Genomic DNA, 16,978 nt, shown 5'->3' on the forward strand with positions numbered 1-16,978 from the left:
GCATAATTTTTGACTATGACCTTAAAAAAAACGAAACGCCAAATTGTAAAAATTGACCGCCATAGATAATCCGTATGACAGAGAACAAATACAGTCGGCTTAATGTTCTCTATAATATTATTTATCAAGATACATTGTTTTGAAAGCACGTTCATGCATAGAAGGCTTTGAACGCTGTCAAAATTATCAATGACGGTTGATTGGTTTACTTTTTTGATCCAAAGAAAATTAATTTATACTTTCCATAACGTTACAAGATGTTTATTTTTGTGTGAGGCAAAAAAATTAAAGGACGAATCGCTAGGAAAAAAATAATTTATTTAAAATAAGGAAACGGGAGCAAAGCTTAAGTAAGTTTGTAAGAATACAAAATACAATTTAAGCTTAAATCAAGCTACAGAATCATAAATTAAGTACTTTAATCAATTTCCTTTATTTTCCTGTTGTTCAAACTTGGGATATTTGTTCTCTATGTCGCTCCACGACTGTTTATTGTACGATAAGTTATGGACCACGGTAGAAATTTCATCCAACTGAAACAAATATTAATAAGTTAAAGCACCAAGGTACCAATTGTCTTTAATTTTAGAAACCAGCCTACTTGCTGGTGTCATATTTACTAACGTATGAAGTTGACATCAACAACTGAATATCCTTGTTTGTTGTGTTTCTTTAACTATAATTTAAATACTTACCGGTATTCTAACTTGAACCATTGAATCTCTTTCTCTTAATGTTACACTATGCGGCTCCTTCAGCGTATCGAAATCTATTGTAATGCCATAGGGTATCGCGATTTCATCTGTACGAGCATAACGTCTCCCGATTGAGCCAGAACTGTCGTCCACTTTGTAGGAAACGTCGACCTTTGCTAACTCACCAGCTGAAAAATATCCCATTGTTTTTAACATAATTTAAAATTACCATAAAAATATATTAAGTTTTGTTTTAAAGGCTGCTATGATAGATTTAGTACGATCATATTTTTATTATTTTTTTTAGTTTTAATATTTTCATTTATTTTAGTATAGTACAAAAGTAGTAATTAACTGTCCTGTTTTCAATAAAAGGACATTCTGTGTACCTATATAAAATTTTATGCATCAAGTTGGAATCACCCCTTAATAAACGGAAAATAACTCAATATCATATACTTACATAACCGTTTTATAAAGGGTACAAACTCAGTGTTAGAACTTAAGGGCAGGATACTACATTTCAAGGGGGCCACCAAAGCAGGCAAAGAAAGGTAAGTTCGTTGCTCATCATTTTCCCGTTGATTGAAATTATGTTCAAATATCGTGTACATTACTCTTCCAACACCTATAACGCGGAAATTATATTATTCTGGATAAAATGTTTATTTTCCATCTAACCAAATGATGGTTCAATAACACTGGGGGTGATTTCCTCCACATGTACGGTTTTTTGATATCTCTTGACGGACACATGGTCCTTGGTCAAGGTAAACTTCTGCTCTCCAGCTGATAGTTCGTAATTCCTTAAAATATTCTTATAAAAATGGTTTTACAATCTTGTTTTACAACTTACCCATCACCGGCCAACTTCTTTTCCAGATCTTCGATATCCGCCAAACTTAAAACAGCGAGTGCGTCTGTAACAGCTTTTGCGTTTTTCTTGAATGTTTTTCCTAAAGTGCCTTTATTGGGTGAAGCTTCGACCACATCAATAACTTTCGGTTCGGCTAGTTTCTTTTCCGCAGCTAAACGAACACCAGTTGCTTTGGTATGTTGTGTGAGGTCATATGCTGAACGATCTGCGCAACCTACACATTCTATCCATCCCTAAAATTATTGTCATGTTAATAAGGCGAATAATTTTAATACATTTCTGAAATGTTTTTAATATACGTGTACTTACATAGCTGGTTAAACATTCAGCATCCCAACAATCACACGCATAATGGGCCATTTCGTTAGCCATATGTTGCCTGAATCTCAATCTGGCGGGATCGACACCACACCTCACTAAAAATTTCTGTATTCTAGCGATAAAATAGCCCAGGGTTTCATTTGCGACTAGCCCCTGCAATAATAATTTATTTTCACAGCCTAAATTGGTATTGACATTTTTACCGAGAAGAGTGTTTTTATAAACTTTTTATTTCAAAATTTTAGCGGAAACAATTATAAGTATTTTAAGTTGGCTTACGATTTGTCATAATTACGTTGTCATGGTAACCGTTACCATGGGAAGTCTTTATGGAAGAAATTATTTTTACAATTTTAATTTAACCCCAGTAAAGTGTTACTTTAAAAAATGTAAATTTCTCTTACATATATTTATGTACACAAAAAATGTGAACTGCGTTTTGCATTGTTTAGATAAAAAACGATTTAAAATGATTTCGTACTCTGATACACGTTCAATATCAAATGAATATATTTGACAAATGACCCTTTTCTTATATTCATAGATTACTGCGCTCACTCATTTGTTTGGATATTTGTCAAATTATAGTGATTACATGTTATATTATATATATATGATTATGTTTGGTAGAATACTTTTGTTTACTATTAATTAATGATATACATACAGATGATACAGCTTCTCCAATTGTTTTTATTTCAGCTGGTTTTCCGTCCATTTGATTGCAAGCTGAATAAAGTAACAGTTTCACATCTTTTTCACTAAAAAAAATGAAAAACAAATTAAAATAACTCTACAACAGCAAAATAAAATACACACTTCTCAAATTTGGGATGCGCTTTGTCGTTAGGATCACAGAAATGTTCGATTTCTGCCATCGTAAATTCCCGAACTCGGATCAATCCAGATCTGGGTGATATTTCATTACGAAAAGCGTTTCCAATTTGTGCAGCAGCGAAAGGTAATTTACCCTGATTGAATTCCAAGAGTCTCTTAAAATTAACAAATATTCCTTGAGCTGTTTCTGGCCGGAGGAAGCTATATCAACACAATTAAGTAAATCAACTAGAATTACAGTGAAATTTAAGCAAAATACCCTTTGATCAATCCGGAGGGTCCAATCTGTGTTCCAAACATTAAATTAAATTCAATCGGTTCGGTTAGCTCATTTCCAGTTAAAGGACTCTTCATATCAAACTTCTTCATGACAGCAGCCATTTCTTCCTTATTCATTCCATCTAACTTAATGAAATAAGTTAATTGATGTGTATTACAAAATAAAATGTGAAAATTATACTTTTATAACGATGTCCTGGCATTCTTCTTTTGTTCCAATACTGGTTTTCTTATCAGCTGCGATTTTTTCTAGGTGGGCTTTTATCAAATGATCAAGCCTAAAACACTCTCCGGTTTTTATATCTTTTACCATCAGATCCGCGAAACGGTCTACATGCCCCGATGCTCTAAAAATGTTATTTAGCATAAAATTGTGTTAAACTTAAAAATATTACGTCTTACTTCAATACTGGCTCTGGAGTGAGTATAGAACAATCTACCTCAAGCATTTGTTCTTCCAAAACAAAAAACTGTCTCCACGCCTGAAGCAAATTAGCTTTGAAGGCACAACCCATTGGTCCAAAATCAAACTGACCAGTGATGCCTCCATATATTGCAAATGATTGATCAAAGAAGAAACGTCGTTTCAGCAAGTCTTCCATTTTTGCTCTATCAAATGACGAAGTTGGGGCTAGTGATAATTCTTTGTCCTCTAGGATTTTTTTCCTAGATTTCAACAAAGCTACAGCTTTCTTAACATCCAGGTCTGGGGCTCCATTCTCTTTTAATTTACGAACCAAATCACCCTAATAAATAGCATATTTTATGGAAGAATAAATTGCATATCATATATGAATTGTTAGGAGGTAATTGTACACATATTGCTGATTTATTATGTAATAAACATTATTGAAGCCATTTAATAACAGTATGTTGATATATAAAATATATTTAGGGTTTAAGTTAATTAAAAAAATTACTTGCTTTATTTTGTTAATTTATGTAATATATTATAGATATTCAATTATTTTATGTATAATTAATTAATAAATTCCATAATATTGGCGAATTGTTTGATTATTGAAGATAATAATATAAATCAAATTGCTGATGCAATATGCAATAAAAAAATTAAATGTGCCATAGTGTTTTGTGTTCATCATATTGTTAAATTAAATTAAGTACCATATATTTTTAGAAAAGATATATTTGGGACTTAATTTAAGTGGAAAAAATTACCTGCTCTTTTACACTAGCTCTTAAAGGTGCTAAGATTTTTTCAATCTTTGGATCGGCCATCGTATCAGAGAATAAATTTAATTTTACTTTCCTGTGTTGTTTATTTTTACCCCACTGAGATTTTTGGTCGTACTTCTGCTGCAAGTATGTCACACAGGAGAACTTCTTAACAGCGATGTAGTTCTGCCGACACTGAGTCACTGATTTGTTGACAAACTTTAATTTAAATACGTAGCGTAAGGTAGCATATAGTTTCATTTACGTGCCACGTTGGATATAATCAATGATATTTAACCGTGAAGTGAAAGGAATGGACTTTCCTCCACTTTGTCTCTTTGAAATAAAATGTTAGGTTATTAATGGAATCCTCTACTTAAGACAATTAAGAGCTCTATTCAGCTTCTTATAAATCGGCACTAAATTGAAATATATATCTGATATCATTATTTTCTATAATAATATTTGGGGTACTGATAAATAATTTTGGGTGTAAAACTCAGATACCTCCCTGGGCTCCGGTTAGGGATGTACAAGCAATATCGTTGATATATCGATAAATTGTGATATACTAATCTATCAATATTTTATATAAATGGCAATATGTAATTTATGTTTATAACTGTTTGCGAGTAAATAAAAAGCTATGACTAAAAGACTAATCAGCTTTATTTGTCTAATTTTCACCAGTTCTTATCTAAATTCTAAAAAAAACAATTTAAATTATTTATTTGCCTCGGGGACTACTCTGCTGTGCAACTTGCACAATAGCTAAATAATTGTACTATAAATATAAAAAGTTAAATATTTATAGTTCCAGGAACTGTATTTTGTAATACATCCATACTTTTACAGGATTTGCGTTAAATCTACTGGAACCTTCCAATAACCGGATAATTTAGCTCAAGATCTTTTTTCGAGGGCCAAATTTTTCACTTTTCATTGATTCATTTTGTATTTCATTTCAATCCTTTGTTCGTGAGTTAAATTGACAAACTTTAAGTGCGGATTTCGACTTATTTTGTCTGAAGGTAATTAAATAGTGTCACAAAAAATATTTAGTTGGGTATCAGGAACTCTTTTGCTTTTTTTTATTTTCATAAGCTCAATTTGGTACATTCTGGCATTGACACAAGCCATCTTGTTTTACACTAGCCTACAGTTTCTGATACGCAGTGTGTTGAAATTTTAAAAATGACACATTCAAAGTCAACAGGAAATCAAGTTGTATTTATTTCATTGCATTGTGGAACTACGCCGTTAAGATATTTAAAAAACTCGACTTGACTGCTAAAAAAATTAAAACAAAACAGTTACTAGAACGGACAGAGACAACTAGAAAACAACCAGACAACTCAACTAGATTGAAGAAGAAATAAATTAGTTCTCTTTTTTATTTTTTTTTTAAATGCTACAATTTTGACTGTCTGCTGTTTTATATCATGCCTATGGAATTGTGAAAAAAATAAATTGCATGTTTTCCCCTTCAATTTTAATTGTACTATTTTGATAATTGTTGAAAATTTACTTTTTACTTAAAGAAAATGAGACTAAAATAAAAACAGTGGGTTTTATTAACTGAAGATTACATACCTTCTACTTTAATAAAATTATAGATTATAGAACAAAGTAAAACTTATTCTTAATATTAAAATTATAAAAGATAAACTCTATATTATACACAGTCGATATTAATCCATTATTGTAACGACAGACTTTCTTCGTCGGTCTCTTTTTAGAGGGACGCCTATCGTTATACTACTTCGAGTGAAAGTACCGGTTTCGCTGGAAGTGTTTGAGGGAATACTGAAATTTGAGGATACCTGCAAAGAGCAGGATTTCCCTGATGTGTTTGTATTTACTTGTTCAGGTCTAAGTTTATTGTCTGTATTGTCTTGTTCTGCAACAGTACTGTCCTTGCTAGATGGGGTATCTCTATTTTTTATAGGAGTACTCGTGTTTTTACTCAAGATGTTTAGAAAATCTAAGTTTTCTTTGGATTTCGCCTTTTTCTCGTCCAAATTTAAGTTCTCATTTTGGTTGGTCTTGTTACTCTTGCTCTTATCACTATTCGATGATAACGCTATGTGCTTATCTGATATATTTAGATCGCTGATAATGTTGTCGATCTCTTTGTTTTCTAACAGTGTAATAGGGTCTATGTGGATGTCGGTGAACTCAGCCTCTTCAGACGCGCGCAGATGGGTCGATGGCTTGTTGCTTTCTGCTTTGCTAGATTTCTGTTTTTCTAAACGCTTCAGATTCGCCTGCAGGTATAGATTTTCGAAAGAAGCGAGCGGTGAACTGTTGGGGTTTTGTTTTTTCTGTTCGGATTTCTCCTCGACTTGAACTTCTTGAACAACGGACGATACACAGAATTGCACCCGTTGGGAAATATTTGTACTATCTGGACCGATCGCGGTTTTCGAAGACTCAGCAAACGTGATTACCTTAACGTTGGAACCCTTTTTGCTTTTGGTACATTCTCCTATCCGTTTCGGTGTTATTCTTTTTAACGTCTTGCCACTATTTACCATGCTGCTTGAATCGGAGTGTGTTTCTGGAGTTTTTTCTTGAGTGGTCGCTATTTCCTCCGCACGTTTTACTCCTAAATTATTTCCTTCCATTTTCGAGTCGACATCCGATCTTGTGCAACGTTCGTTGTTGGAATCCGTTGATTTCTCTTTCGAACATTGGGACAGTGATTTGCCATCGCTTTCTTTGTCCGCCTTTCTCTTCTTGCGTTTGGAGTCGTCCGAGCTGGTATCCTGCGTTTTGCGTTTCTTCGAATTATCTGCCAGTCGAATCTTCCACGAGGATTTACATTGAGTTGCCTCCTCCTCGACGTATTTCATTTTCTTTGGCGTTTTTCGTATCGGCCTCGCGCTAGTCCCTTTCTCGGGCGATGGTTTTTGAACGACCTTCTTCGAGGTACACTTTTTTCCCCTCTTTTTCGGCGTTTGGTCCTGGATATCGGATTCCGCCTCGCTTTCTTCGATAACTTTGTCTTTGTAAAAATGCACGTGTTTGTTGTCCTTTTCGGAACTCAATCTCGCCGCTGTCTTGGTTATGAAGGAATTTGGACTGTCGAATGGAAGCTCGGGGTTTTTGATGGGGATGCTAGAAAAATAAATAAGCGCGTTACAACGGTATATTTTTATATAACAATGTAATAAATTATAATATTGTCATATATGTTAAGTGATATATAGAATTGTCTGCCTCGAAAGTTAATCAACGAATTCAATGGACACGGAGGAGTATGTCAATTAGCAATATGAGAAAGCCCGGCTCTTGGGAATTCTGTTACTGTACGAAAACGGCGATTCAAAGACTGTATTTACCTCTTAAATGATGCATCAAGCATTTTTATTCGAAATTAAGCAGAAGAAAGAGGAAACCTGAAATCCGGGCAAAGTAAACACGATCCATTTGTTTGGTATTGGTCCATTGTAACTTCTGTTGTTGCTTGCTTGAGCTTGAGATTGTTTCTCTACGTAAGATAGTACCATTAATGTTGAAAAGATGAAGCATTAAAACTAACGAGTCAAATTCAACCCAATGTCCGATATAAACACACGTTATCTTGAGATAACAAAATATTGATGAATATAAATAAATTTTTAGACCTATCTGGGGTGGCTCGAGATAAATAAAAAGGACACAATGATTCAGATCGTAGTTCTTATAGTAATTATAAGAAAAACTTATTGTCTAATGGTTAAAATGTTGAAGCAATAAGAAAATTTAAAAAATGCATTACTTACTAGGTCAAACTATTACAAAAAGTCGGGATATTTCTCCTGAAATCGTTGGACTGAAACGGCTTTCGCTTGAGCTCCTCGAGAATATCCGACTTATAAGTTTTAGTTTTGGCGGTAGGCGTTCCACTCGTATTTTTAGTAAAACCCTCTTCCCTATGCATGATTCTTAAATTGACATTAATGTGATTATCATATTACGAACTATAGTTCGGCTTTCTGTATTTAATCTTAAATATGATATGATATGATTTGAAATTGGTTTCAAGGAAGTAAGATTTAGTAAGTTACAATACAGATAGTTAGAAGAAAGGCATACTAATCAAATGAAGAATATGTCACTGACTAAGAACTGACAGTCACACACATTTATGAGGCACACTTATGAATATATTAGGCTTGAGAAAAAGTTCAAAGCGTTTTCCAAGATAGATGGCATCACTTGTAAATAACAAAGCAGTGACGAACAACGAACTTGATGGAAAGATAACATGTCGAAAGTAGAATCATTGATATTGTTGCAGTGGTGTTGTTTATTCAATTTGAAAATCGGGATAAGTGATTAAAAGTTGAGTGTGCGTTATTATTCGTATATGTATAAACTTCTTTCGTTAAAAGAGATCCACAGATATCTCCATAAGCAATTGTAAACTGCGACGTCAGTTGGTAGATTAACATTTGGTCGTAATGTCGGTTACAGAACAAAGAGTGTGTGAAATACTGATTTTAGTTTAAAAAATCGAAAAGAAAAGTTTACCAAGATCTTATATAGGCCTCCCATCGAGATCGAAATCGATCCAAAGACTAATCCACAAAATACTGAGAATTTAGAAGGGTATCTTATATGGGCGCATGCGAAACAGTGTTCATTTGCGGCTAAGTGGCTTGCACTTTAAATTCGACAGCAAATCTAAATTTGACATATTCAGATTTGAAGAACAAATGGATAAAAAGGAATTTCGCATGTTGATAAAATATTTATTTTTCAAGCGAACAAATACAGTTGAAGCAAAAACTTGGCTTCATGGTGAGTTTCCGGACACTGCCCTAGGAAAATCAACCATCAAGGATTGGTATGCTAAGTTTAAGCGTGGTGAAATGAGCACCGAAGACGGTGAACGCAGTGGACGCCCAAAAGAGGTTGTTACCGACGAAAACATAAAAAAATTCACAAAATGATTTTGAATGATACATACATATCATTCACGAATATTTAGGTATGAGAAAGTTCTGTGAAAAGTGGGTGCCGCGCGAGCTCACTTTTGACCAAAAAGAACGAGGAGTTGTTGATTCGGTGTAGTGTTGGAAGATGATTATGGATGATGGATGAAACATGGCTCCATCATTTCACTCCGAAGTCCAATCGACAGTCATCCGAGTGAACTGCACACGAAAAACCCGCTCCAAAGCGTGGGAAAACGCAACAGTCGGCTGGCAAGGTTATGGCGACTGTATTTTGGGATGCGCATGGAATAATTTTCATTGACTACCTTGAAAAAGGAAGGACCATCAATATCCACTATTACATAGCGTTACTGGACCGTTTGAAGAGCGAAATCGCCGAAAAATGGCCGCATTTGAAGAAAAAAACATGCTGCTTCACCAAGACAATGCACCGTGTCACCAAGTCAGTGAAAACGACGGCAAAAATCCATGAATTGGGCTTCGAATTGCTTCCTCATCTACCGTATTCTCCAGATCTGCCCCCCAGCGATTATTTCCTGTTCTCAGATCTTAAAAGAATGCTCGCTAGGAAGAAATTTTCGTCGAATGAAGAGGCGATCGCCGAAATTGAGGCCTATTTTGAAGCAAAGGACAAATCGTACAACAAAAACGGTATCGAAAAGTTGGAGGGTCGCTATAATCAGTGTATCACCCTTGAAGGGAATTATGTTGAATAAAAAAAACGAATTTTGCCAAAAAATGTGTTTTACTATGGTAAGCCGGGGACTTTTCAATTGACCTGTTTTATTGTACTGTATTCTATAGATAATATAAAATGTTCCATATTCAATAGTTTAAAACTTTGTATATTTAAAAGTATGTTTTGTGTTAAATTTGTTATATTACGTTTTAATGTATTGTTAGTATAATATTGTCATTAAACATAGAAAGTTCTAAGAATTGTCCGTCGACGTAATATTTGCAATGTGAATTTTACATATATTTAAGTAAAATTTATTTTTCCATTTTTAGTTTTACTATTTTTATTATTGCTATTATCGTTAATAAAATATTTTAAATTTCCCGCTACTCATATTATAAGTCGCGCCCTCTGGTGACAAATGAACATGTTCACAGAAGGAATTCATGGGAGATACCCTTCTAATTCCTGTGTTTTGTAGACTAATCGGCCGTCTCTTATTTTACCAAAAAGCAAAATACTGCATAGGTTTATAAAAAAAATGTGCTGCCGACATAAAATGGTCCGAATTGAATGATGTTATCTTCTGTCGCCCAACTACACGTTTCTTCAATGACCCGTCAGAAGTGATTCTTAGATATTAGAGCACATTGGTATATTCACTTTCACACTATAAGAAAGCAAGTCGAATTTTACTAATAAAAAAAAGCCGTGAACTTTTTCCAGAATGATTTCTGCTCCCACTGAAGCGAAGAGAAGAAAGAGATCGATTATGGCTTAGTTTTCATATATCCTTTCCACCTTTATTAAATAACTTAATAAAGAAAATTAACATGGTTATGGCATAATTAAAACAATGTCTGATTATACTTAAAATAAATATCGTATTTGATTATCTAATAATGTTTTTCTCATATGTATGAAATGTACATTTAAGGCTATTTTTAACTGTTAGTAGTTTGTAGTTGTACATATTTTAAAGAAATTGTTAAAATTAAAATAAAGAACTCCAGAATTAAATAGTTTTAAAAGATATCACTTACCTGTTAGTGGTTGAACTAAAAAGATCTTTAACTTGTTTTGCAGATTCTGTAATTTTCACATTTATCTTCTTATCATCAGCCACCATCACCTTGCTAACTGATGTTAATCTATTTGAGCTTCTCCTTTCAACGATGGACTGACTTATATCCGTGTACTTAACAGCAGTGTCTTCCTCTAGACACTTTTGTATGTCGGTGGTAGAGCTGTTCAACGAATTTTCTCTGCTCTTACTAAACAAAGGAAAATATAAATTAAGCTATAAAGTAACTGAAGGATGAAGGGTTGTAAGATTAAAGCTCCTTTCGGAAAAGGTACACTTGCCTCCTTGCATTTTGCTGAGGTGTCGTTTTAGTGTATTCAATGTTTATTGCTTTTTTAATATCTCCTATGGACTCAGAAGAATGTTCGGGTAATTTGGATCGGTTTGTTTGATTCTTTAATGCCAAATGTTCAAGATCCTCCTGACTGTAAATGTAGGAAAATATAATCAAACGTATTTAACGCAAAAAATGCGTAAAACTAATGAACAAAAAGAGTAGAAATGCATGAAACCCTCGCTAGTGTTTGTTCTCTTTATATTATTTGATACCAGAGTTCTATAAAGTAGTCAGCCACAGTGAATATGAAAAAGAACAAGAATACTAATACATTAAACAAAAGCCAAAAGATTATATTAAAGTTATGAATTAGAAGAGTGGTTTATGACCGCACATTAAGCACGATAAGTGACCATAGTACAGAAACTCCAAATACCTAGATATCCTTTATTATACACGAGCTAAATAAATTAAATAAATAAAAATGGACATATTGGCAGAAATATATCAACTATATGGATCTTGAAACAAACAGATTTAAGCCCAAAACGTTGAATATAGAACACTGACACAGTGAGTGATAAAACTAAACGATAATAAAGAAAGTTTTTGAAAAAGAATTATATTCAGCCAAAAGTAAAGAGAAACTATAATAGAAACAAAAAACATGTTACTTGGTTCGGAGCTAAAACTGCTTTCCCAATACTAACCCTAATGCTAACCTAATTTGAGCGCCATATCACCAATTACATGTGATAAGTTATATAAAGCAGCTGCTGAACTAAGATACAGCCTACATGTTAACAAGAAGCCATTTTATTAGCTGACTGATCCAAATAAAACTTCAGAATTTAGATTTTGTTCACAGACAGGAATATATCTCCAAACTATAGGGATAATGAAGAAAATGATTGTGTTAGGGATGACTTAATCTGCCTCTGTGAGAGAAAATATAATAAAAATTGAATAAAATCTAACAAGTGAGTAAACAGACTAAAAAGAAAAGAGAGAAAGTCTTGTCGACAGTCATAGATACAGAGAATAAGAATAATAAAATCATCAAAATGAAAAAACTTGAGAAGAATGTTGAAGATTCAGAAGTTTTATGACAACGGAGTCATCTAAGATAACAAGAATCTATTAAAAGACAATTAATGACTTTATTATATCTTATTTTAGGCTATATTACTTCCTTGCCAACTCTTAAATAGTAAAATTGTTATTTGAATGTGTCAAAAACTTTATGAATATAAAAAATACTTGCCTCAGTATGACTGAAATATCGGATATTATTATACATTTTGGAGTCTGCTCGGTTTGATTGTTATCAGTATCAGTTCTGATACTTTCGCAAATATTTTCGTCTTCGTCTGAATCAGTAAGATACAGTTCTTGTGCCAATTTGCTATAGCTCGTGTTCTCTTCGGAAGATTCCGAATGATGTTCGTTCAAATCACTAACGGTCTGCTTTTCTTCTATAACAGATTTGGGTTCCGATCGATCTTTTTGGTTCTCAAGTTTCTGTTCACAAATCTGATTACTAGCTAAACTACAAAGAGTTTCCGCTGCTTCTATTTTCAAATTGTCGTCGTCGTATTTTTGCTTTCTGTTCAATTGGCTAGTCAATTTCAACTTAATTTCACTTTCTGTGTCGGAGATTTCATCCTTACTAGAACTAACGTTTTTAGATTCTTTTATGGGCTCTTTAACATTACTACAAGATTTGGTATCATTAGCCACTGTGTTCTTATCCTCGGCTTTATCTTCTTTAACAATAATAATCCTCTTATTTGTTTTTATGGTTCTCTTAGTAGTTATCCTTTTCAGAGTTCTATCACTGGACATTTGCTCGTCAGATTTATTCAAGCATTCTAGCTGTTTATTTTCTGAGTTTGTTGTATTTTTTGAACTGTTATCAGTAATTTTGCTGGTCTTTTCTTTATTAATTGCATCTCGTTTTGTTACAACAACTTTATCACTATCGTTTTCTTTTCTCATTTTAGGCACATGATTATCATTTGTCTTAATCTGTTGTTTCAAAACGTCAAATTCTTCAAATAAACCAATATCTCTGTGTTCTACTTTATCTGTAACTCTGTTAGCTTGGTTTTTACAGTTAGTAGTCTTGCTTGCATTTGTATTTTTCACGTCAGTACCTTTTTTTATTTGTTGCTGCTTGCTAGTGGTACAAGATTTAACCGAACCATCCTTCTGTGTCTTACTGTTTTTAATATGGGTTGTGTTTTTCTTCTCTTTATCGGCACTAGGCTTCGTTCTCGATATTTCTTGACTTGATTCTCCATGACCACCTTGATGTTTCTGTTCACGACCTTCGTCGATCTTTTCTTCCTTCGTAGCGAGATCATTCGTTTTTGATTGACGTTTCAAAGTTTCCTTTTTGACTGAATCTTTGGCTGGCTCGTCTGTAATTTTGTTTTTACTATTTTTCAGAAATGATTGATCATTTGCGAATTGTCGGTTGTGATGGTGTTCTTCAGCCTTGTTCTGAAAATTCGTTTTAATTCCGACGTTTATGTCTATGTGTTTGTTTTCTATGTATTTATTTAAACAATCCACTGTTTTTTCATGGCCTGCTTTACTAGTGTGATCTTTAATGTTGGTGTGTGCTTCAGGTTTCGATTTTGGCTTCTCTTCAATATGTGAATTAGTATTTTTATCTTCAGGTAAAACCGTGCCAACTTCCACGATTTTTTTGGTATTATTTGGTTCTGATTCTAATATATCAATAACAGCGCTATCGATATCAGAGGGAATCTTATTTTCTGTTTCAACTACAGGTTGTTGGATTACCACCATTTTATCACTATCTGGCTTTTTCGAAGCCATACTATCATCGGTGTTATCGGTATCAGAAAACTTGAAAGGGTCTTTATTTTTAAAGGTCCCTCCCGATGTAGGAGCATGACGTTTTTTGTACTGATCTAATGTTATATTTTGAGTTTTACTGTTTTTTGGTTCATGTGTACCACCGAGAATATCGGAGTTATTTTTATCTGGGTTGTATTCGTCATCATTTGTTTTTGTATATGATACTTGGTTCTTGGATGTAGAAGCTGATACGGCAGTGCTATCAGCAGCTCCTCGTGTTTTCTCAACATCTCCTTTAAATTTAAGTTTTTTAGCCTTATCAGTATTTTTGTTAGCAGCAGCACCATTTTCACTCAAACTGGCACGATCTTCAATTAGTTTTTTCTTACTGAAACGTTCCGAATTTTGCACATTTCTATGATAGAATAGTTTGTTGTCTTCTGCTTGGGCGTGTGATTTGTTTCGCCCGTCCATCTCGTTTTTATTATCATCATCAGATTCTCTTTCACATACATCATTGCAATCATAATCACCTTCTAAAAAGCCATGGTGGACGTTAAGATCATCTTCACTAAACTGCAGAGAAGGAAATTTACCTGGTTTATATTTAGCAATGTGTTGTCTTAATTCTATATGGAGTCTCTCCAGTTTCCCCATACTCATTTTGGAAACATCAGGTAATTGGTGCTTGTTAATGCTTGTGTCACCTTCAAAATCACTTTCACCAGACAGGAAAAGTTTGATTTCATCTTCACTGTAAAGAGACTCGGTATCTTTAAAGCCACTCTTCTTGTTTTGCGGAATATTTTCAGCGGTACTCCTGCCATCAACATGGGAAATTTCATGGGTTCTCTTCAAAAACTTGTCCCTAAAACATTCCTTGGACTCACGTCTTCTTTGGATTCTCTCGCCAGGTCTAACATTCATCATTATTCTTGTATTAAGCCTCTCTCTGGACAAAGATCTAGATCTTCGGTTACTGCTTTTAGGTATATGATGAGAGGACCTCCTCCGATCCCTTGATGTGGTTTTCGATCTACTTCTGGGATTCCTTCTAACGTGTTTATATCCATCCCTGCCATTCCCATCTCTATCTCTCAGACTAGATCTATTAGGTCTATCCCTCTCTGGAGATCTCGATCTACTTCTGGAATGTTTTCTAACCTGTTGTTTCCCGTCTCTATCCCTCACAGTAAATTTGTTGGGCCGATCTCTATCTGGAGTTCTCGATTTGCTTGATGAAGATCTTTTAACGTGTTGATATCCATCTTTGTCTCTATCCTTTGAACTAAAGTAATATTTTCGTTCCTGTTTCATCGATTCAGAGTACCTTTCCTTGTTTTCGGGGTGAAGCTGATCATGTCCGTTTCTGACTCGGTCCTGGTTAAATTTCTTTTGAATTTCTGGGTGGTCTTTGTTTCTTGTGTAACTAGGTCCCGCGTCTCTGGCATCTTCTTTGTTTCCCTGAAAACACGCTTTTTAGTCATTATTATTTTATGACATTAGTGTGGTTCGCCACCTTTATTTCGTAAACATTTCCATGATGCTTTGACTCAATGTGAGCACTTTCATTTATGTCATTATCATCTGAGGCAATCTTTTTAGGAATCCTATATGTTTGATTTAAACTGGGCATAACATCATTTGAATATTTCTTGGATGAGTCTTGATTAACCAAAAAAAGATTTAAGAATGAAAAAATTAAACAAATATGTCAACATTCTTTATTAGCAATTAAAAATAGAGAAAAAAGTAATTTTGTATTTACCATCTGAATGTTTCCCTGAATCTGTGTTAACAGAATCTACATTTGTATTGTATACACTCTTTTCTATCACGCTGTTTTTTCCCAAAGTTTCATCTTATAACAATTGATATAATTATTGTAAGAAGCAGAACACAACTTTAAATTTTGGTAATAATTAGTTAACTTACCAGGTATACTGTCCTTGTTATGGTGATTGGTACATTCAGACTTTGTATTAACAGATATAGGTTTTTCAGACTCTTTGTTACATTTGGATTCAGAATTTTTGTCATATTTATTATCTGTTGTGTTATGATGCAACTGGCCTAAAAAGTATCACATTTTATTATTAGTACTTATTTCAATAATACCATTATCACCTGATTTAACACCACTTCCTTCAATATTTTGTTTGTAGAATCTGTTTATAGGAAATTTCGCTGAAATGGATACATCATATATTTAAAAATCAATTCTCGAGATACTATCGAGATAATTTACCATTGCCTGAATGTTGATAGCGATTATTCCGACGAAATACCATATTTTCTCTTTCGATTTTCATCTCATTTATTTGGTTTTCCTTTCTCTCTATTTCAATTTTTGCTGTAAGATATAATTGTGATATTCTCGTCTCTAAAAGGGCATTTGCTTCTTGTAATTGAAGAAGTGACTCCCTTAGATTTTTGTTCTCTTCAAGTAAATCATTATTCGGTTGTGGAGGTGATACGTTTTCGTCCTGAATACAAACCAAAGGTACAACATTAAATTGATATTATAAATTACTACATACAGGGCGTTGGGTTGTTGCAAAAATCTCGTTATCAATATCATCATATATGAATTCGTCACAGTTTCGTGCACTGGGTGATTTTTGTTGACTTTCTCCCATCGTTGTGATTTTCAAATAAAAATGATGAACAACTTTAAAAACAAAGGTACTTAACCTTAAATATCATTATGATAGGAAGTGAGCGGGAGAATGAGATTCAAACAGTGGCGGTCTATATTTTCAAAATTCAATGCCATTCCGCTTTAAGCTGTCGACGTAGACTTATTTAAATTGCTTTCATATTGCTGTTGGGATCAAATACAATTTATGTTTTAACATAAGATATTATTATTAACAAGAATATATTTAGTTTTGAATTTATTCTTTATAGATGTTACAATACCCGCCACTGTGATGCGCAATAAACTTGGCGCAGCTGCCAAACTCCACTGCATACCT

General features: G+C 33.7%; 2 protein-coding genes across 9 annotated transcripts; both read right to left on the bottom strand.

The window, feature by feature from the left end:
- Positions 1-297: 297 nt before the first annotated feature.
- Positions 298-4,755, bottom strand: GlyRS (glycine--tRNA ligase). Of its 2 annotated transcripts, none has more exons than XM_076415013.1 (12): positions 4,189-4,755; positions 3,412-3,755; positions 3,191-3,356; positions 2,990-3,135; positions 2,713-2,931; positions 2,561-2,654; positions 1,882-2,046; positions 1,552-1,805; positions 1,377-1,498; positions 1,159-1,323; positions 696-883; positions 298-533 (listed from the first exon to the last, which is right to left on the bottom strand). In XM_076415013.1, the coding sequence occupies exons 1-12, from the start codon at positions 4,444-4,446 to the stop codon at positions 423-425; spliced, it is 2,232 nt and encodes a 743-aa protein (XP_076271128.1). In that variant the 5' UTR covers positions 4,447-4,755; the 3' UTR covers positions 298-422. The 2 variants fall into 2 exon arrangements, with proteins under 2 accessions (XP_076271128.1, XP_076271127.1); XM_076415012.1 differs by having other exon boundaries at positions 1,377-1,501.
- A 986-nt stretch (positions 4,756-5,741) lies between these two features.
- LOC143202964 (uncharacterized) lies at positions 5,742-16,719 on the bottom strand. 7 transcript variants are annotated; one of them, XM_076415002.1, is made up of 12 exons: positions 16,541-16,719; positions 16,249-16,486; positions 16,128-16,187; positions 15,936-16,073; positions 15,769-15,861; positions 15,520-15,665; positions 14,597-15,464; positions 12,436-14,536; positions 11,176-11,319; positions 10,854-11,084; positions 7,953-8,114; positions 5,742-7,305 (listed from the first exon to the last, which is right to left on the bottom strand). In XM_076415002.1, exons 1-12 carry the CDS (start codon positions 16,637-16,639, stop codon positions 5,877-5,879), a joined length of 5,709 nt encoding a protein of 1,902 aa, XP_076271117.1. In that variant the 5' UTR covers positions 16,640-16,719; the 3' UTR covers positions 5,742-5,876. The 7 variants fall into 7 exon arrangements, with proteins under 7 accessions (XP_076271117.1, XP_076271116.1, XP_076271119.1 ...); XM_076415001.1 differs by having other exon boundaries at positions 12,436-15,464; XM_076415004.1 differs by lacking the exon at positions 11,176-11,319 and having other exon boundaries at positions 12,436-15,464.
- Positions 16,720-16,978: the final 259 nt, after the last annotated feature.

The sequence above is a fragment of the Rhynchophorus ferrugineus genome, unplaced genomic scaffold, assembly GCF_030347505.1.
Source record: "Rhynchophorus ferrugineus isolate W39M unplaced genomic scaffold, kcgeb_rfMv2 rfM9, whole genome shotgun sequence".
Taxonomy (NCBI): domain Eukaryota; kingdom Metazoa; phylum Arthropoda; class Insecta; order Coleoptera; family Curculionidae; genus Rhynchophorus; species Rhynchophorus ferrugineus.

Coding starts and splice junctions, on each gene's coding strand:
- GlyRS (XM_076415012.1), bottom strand. CDS start 4,446: ATGAAACTATATGCTACCTTACGCTACGTATTTAAATTAAAGTTTGTC. Junction 2,047..2,560: donor TTGGAGAAGCTGTATCATCT/GTATGTATATCA, acceptor TTATTATTGCAG/GGGCTAGTCGCAAATGAAAC. Junction 534..695: donor TGGTTCAAGTTAGAATACCG/GTAAGTATTTAA, acceptor TATTTGTTTCAG/TTGGATGAAATTTCTACCGT.
- LOC143202964 (XM_076415001.1), bottom strand. CDS start 16,639: ATGGGAGAAAGTCAACAAAAATCACCCAGTGCACGAAACTGTGACGAA. Junction 15,862..15,935: donor TAACAAGGACAGTATACCTG/GTAAGTTAACTA, acceptor AATTGTTATAAG/ATGAAACTTTGGGAAAAAAC. Junction 15,666..15,768: donor TTCAGGGAAACATTCAGATG/GTAAATACAAAA, acceptor TGGTTAATCAAG/ACTCATCCAAGAAATATTCA.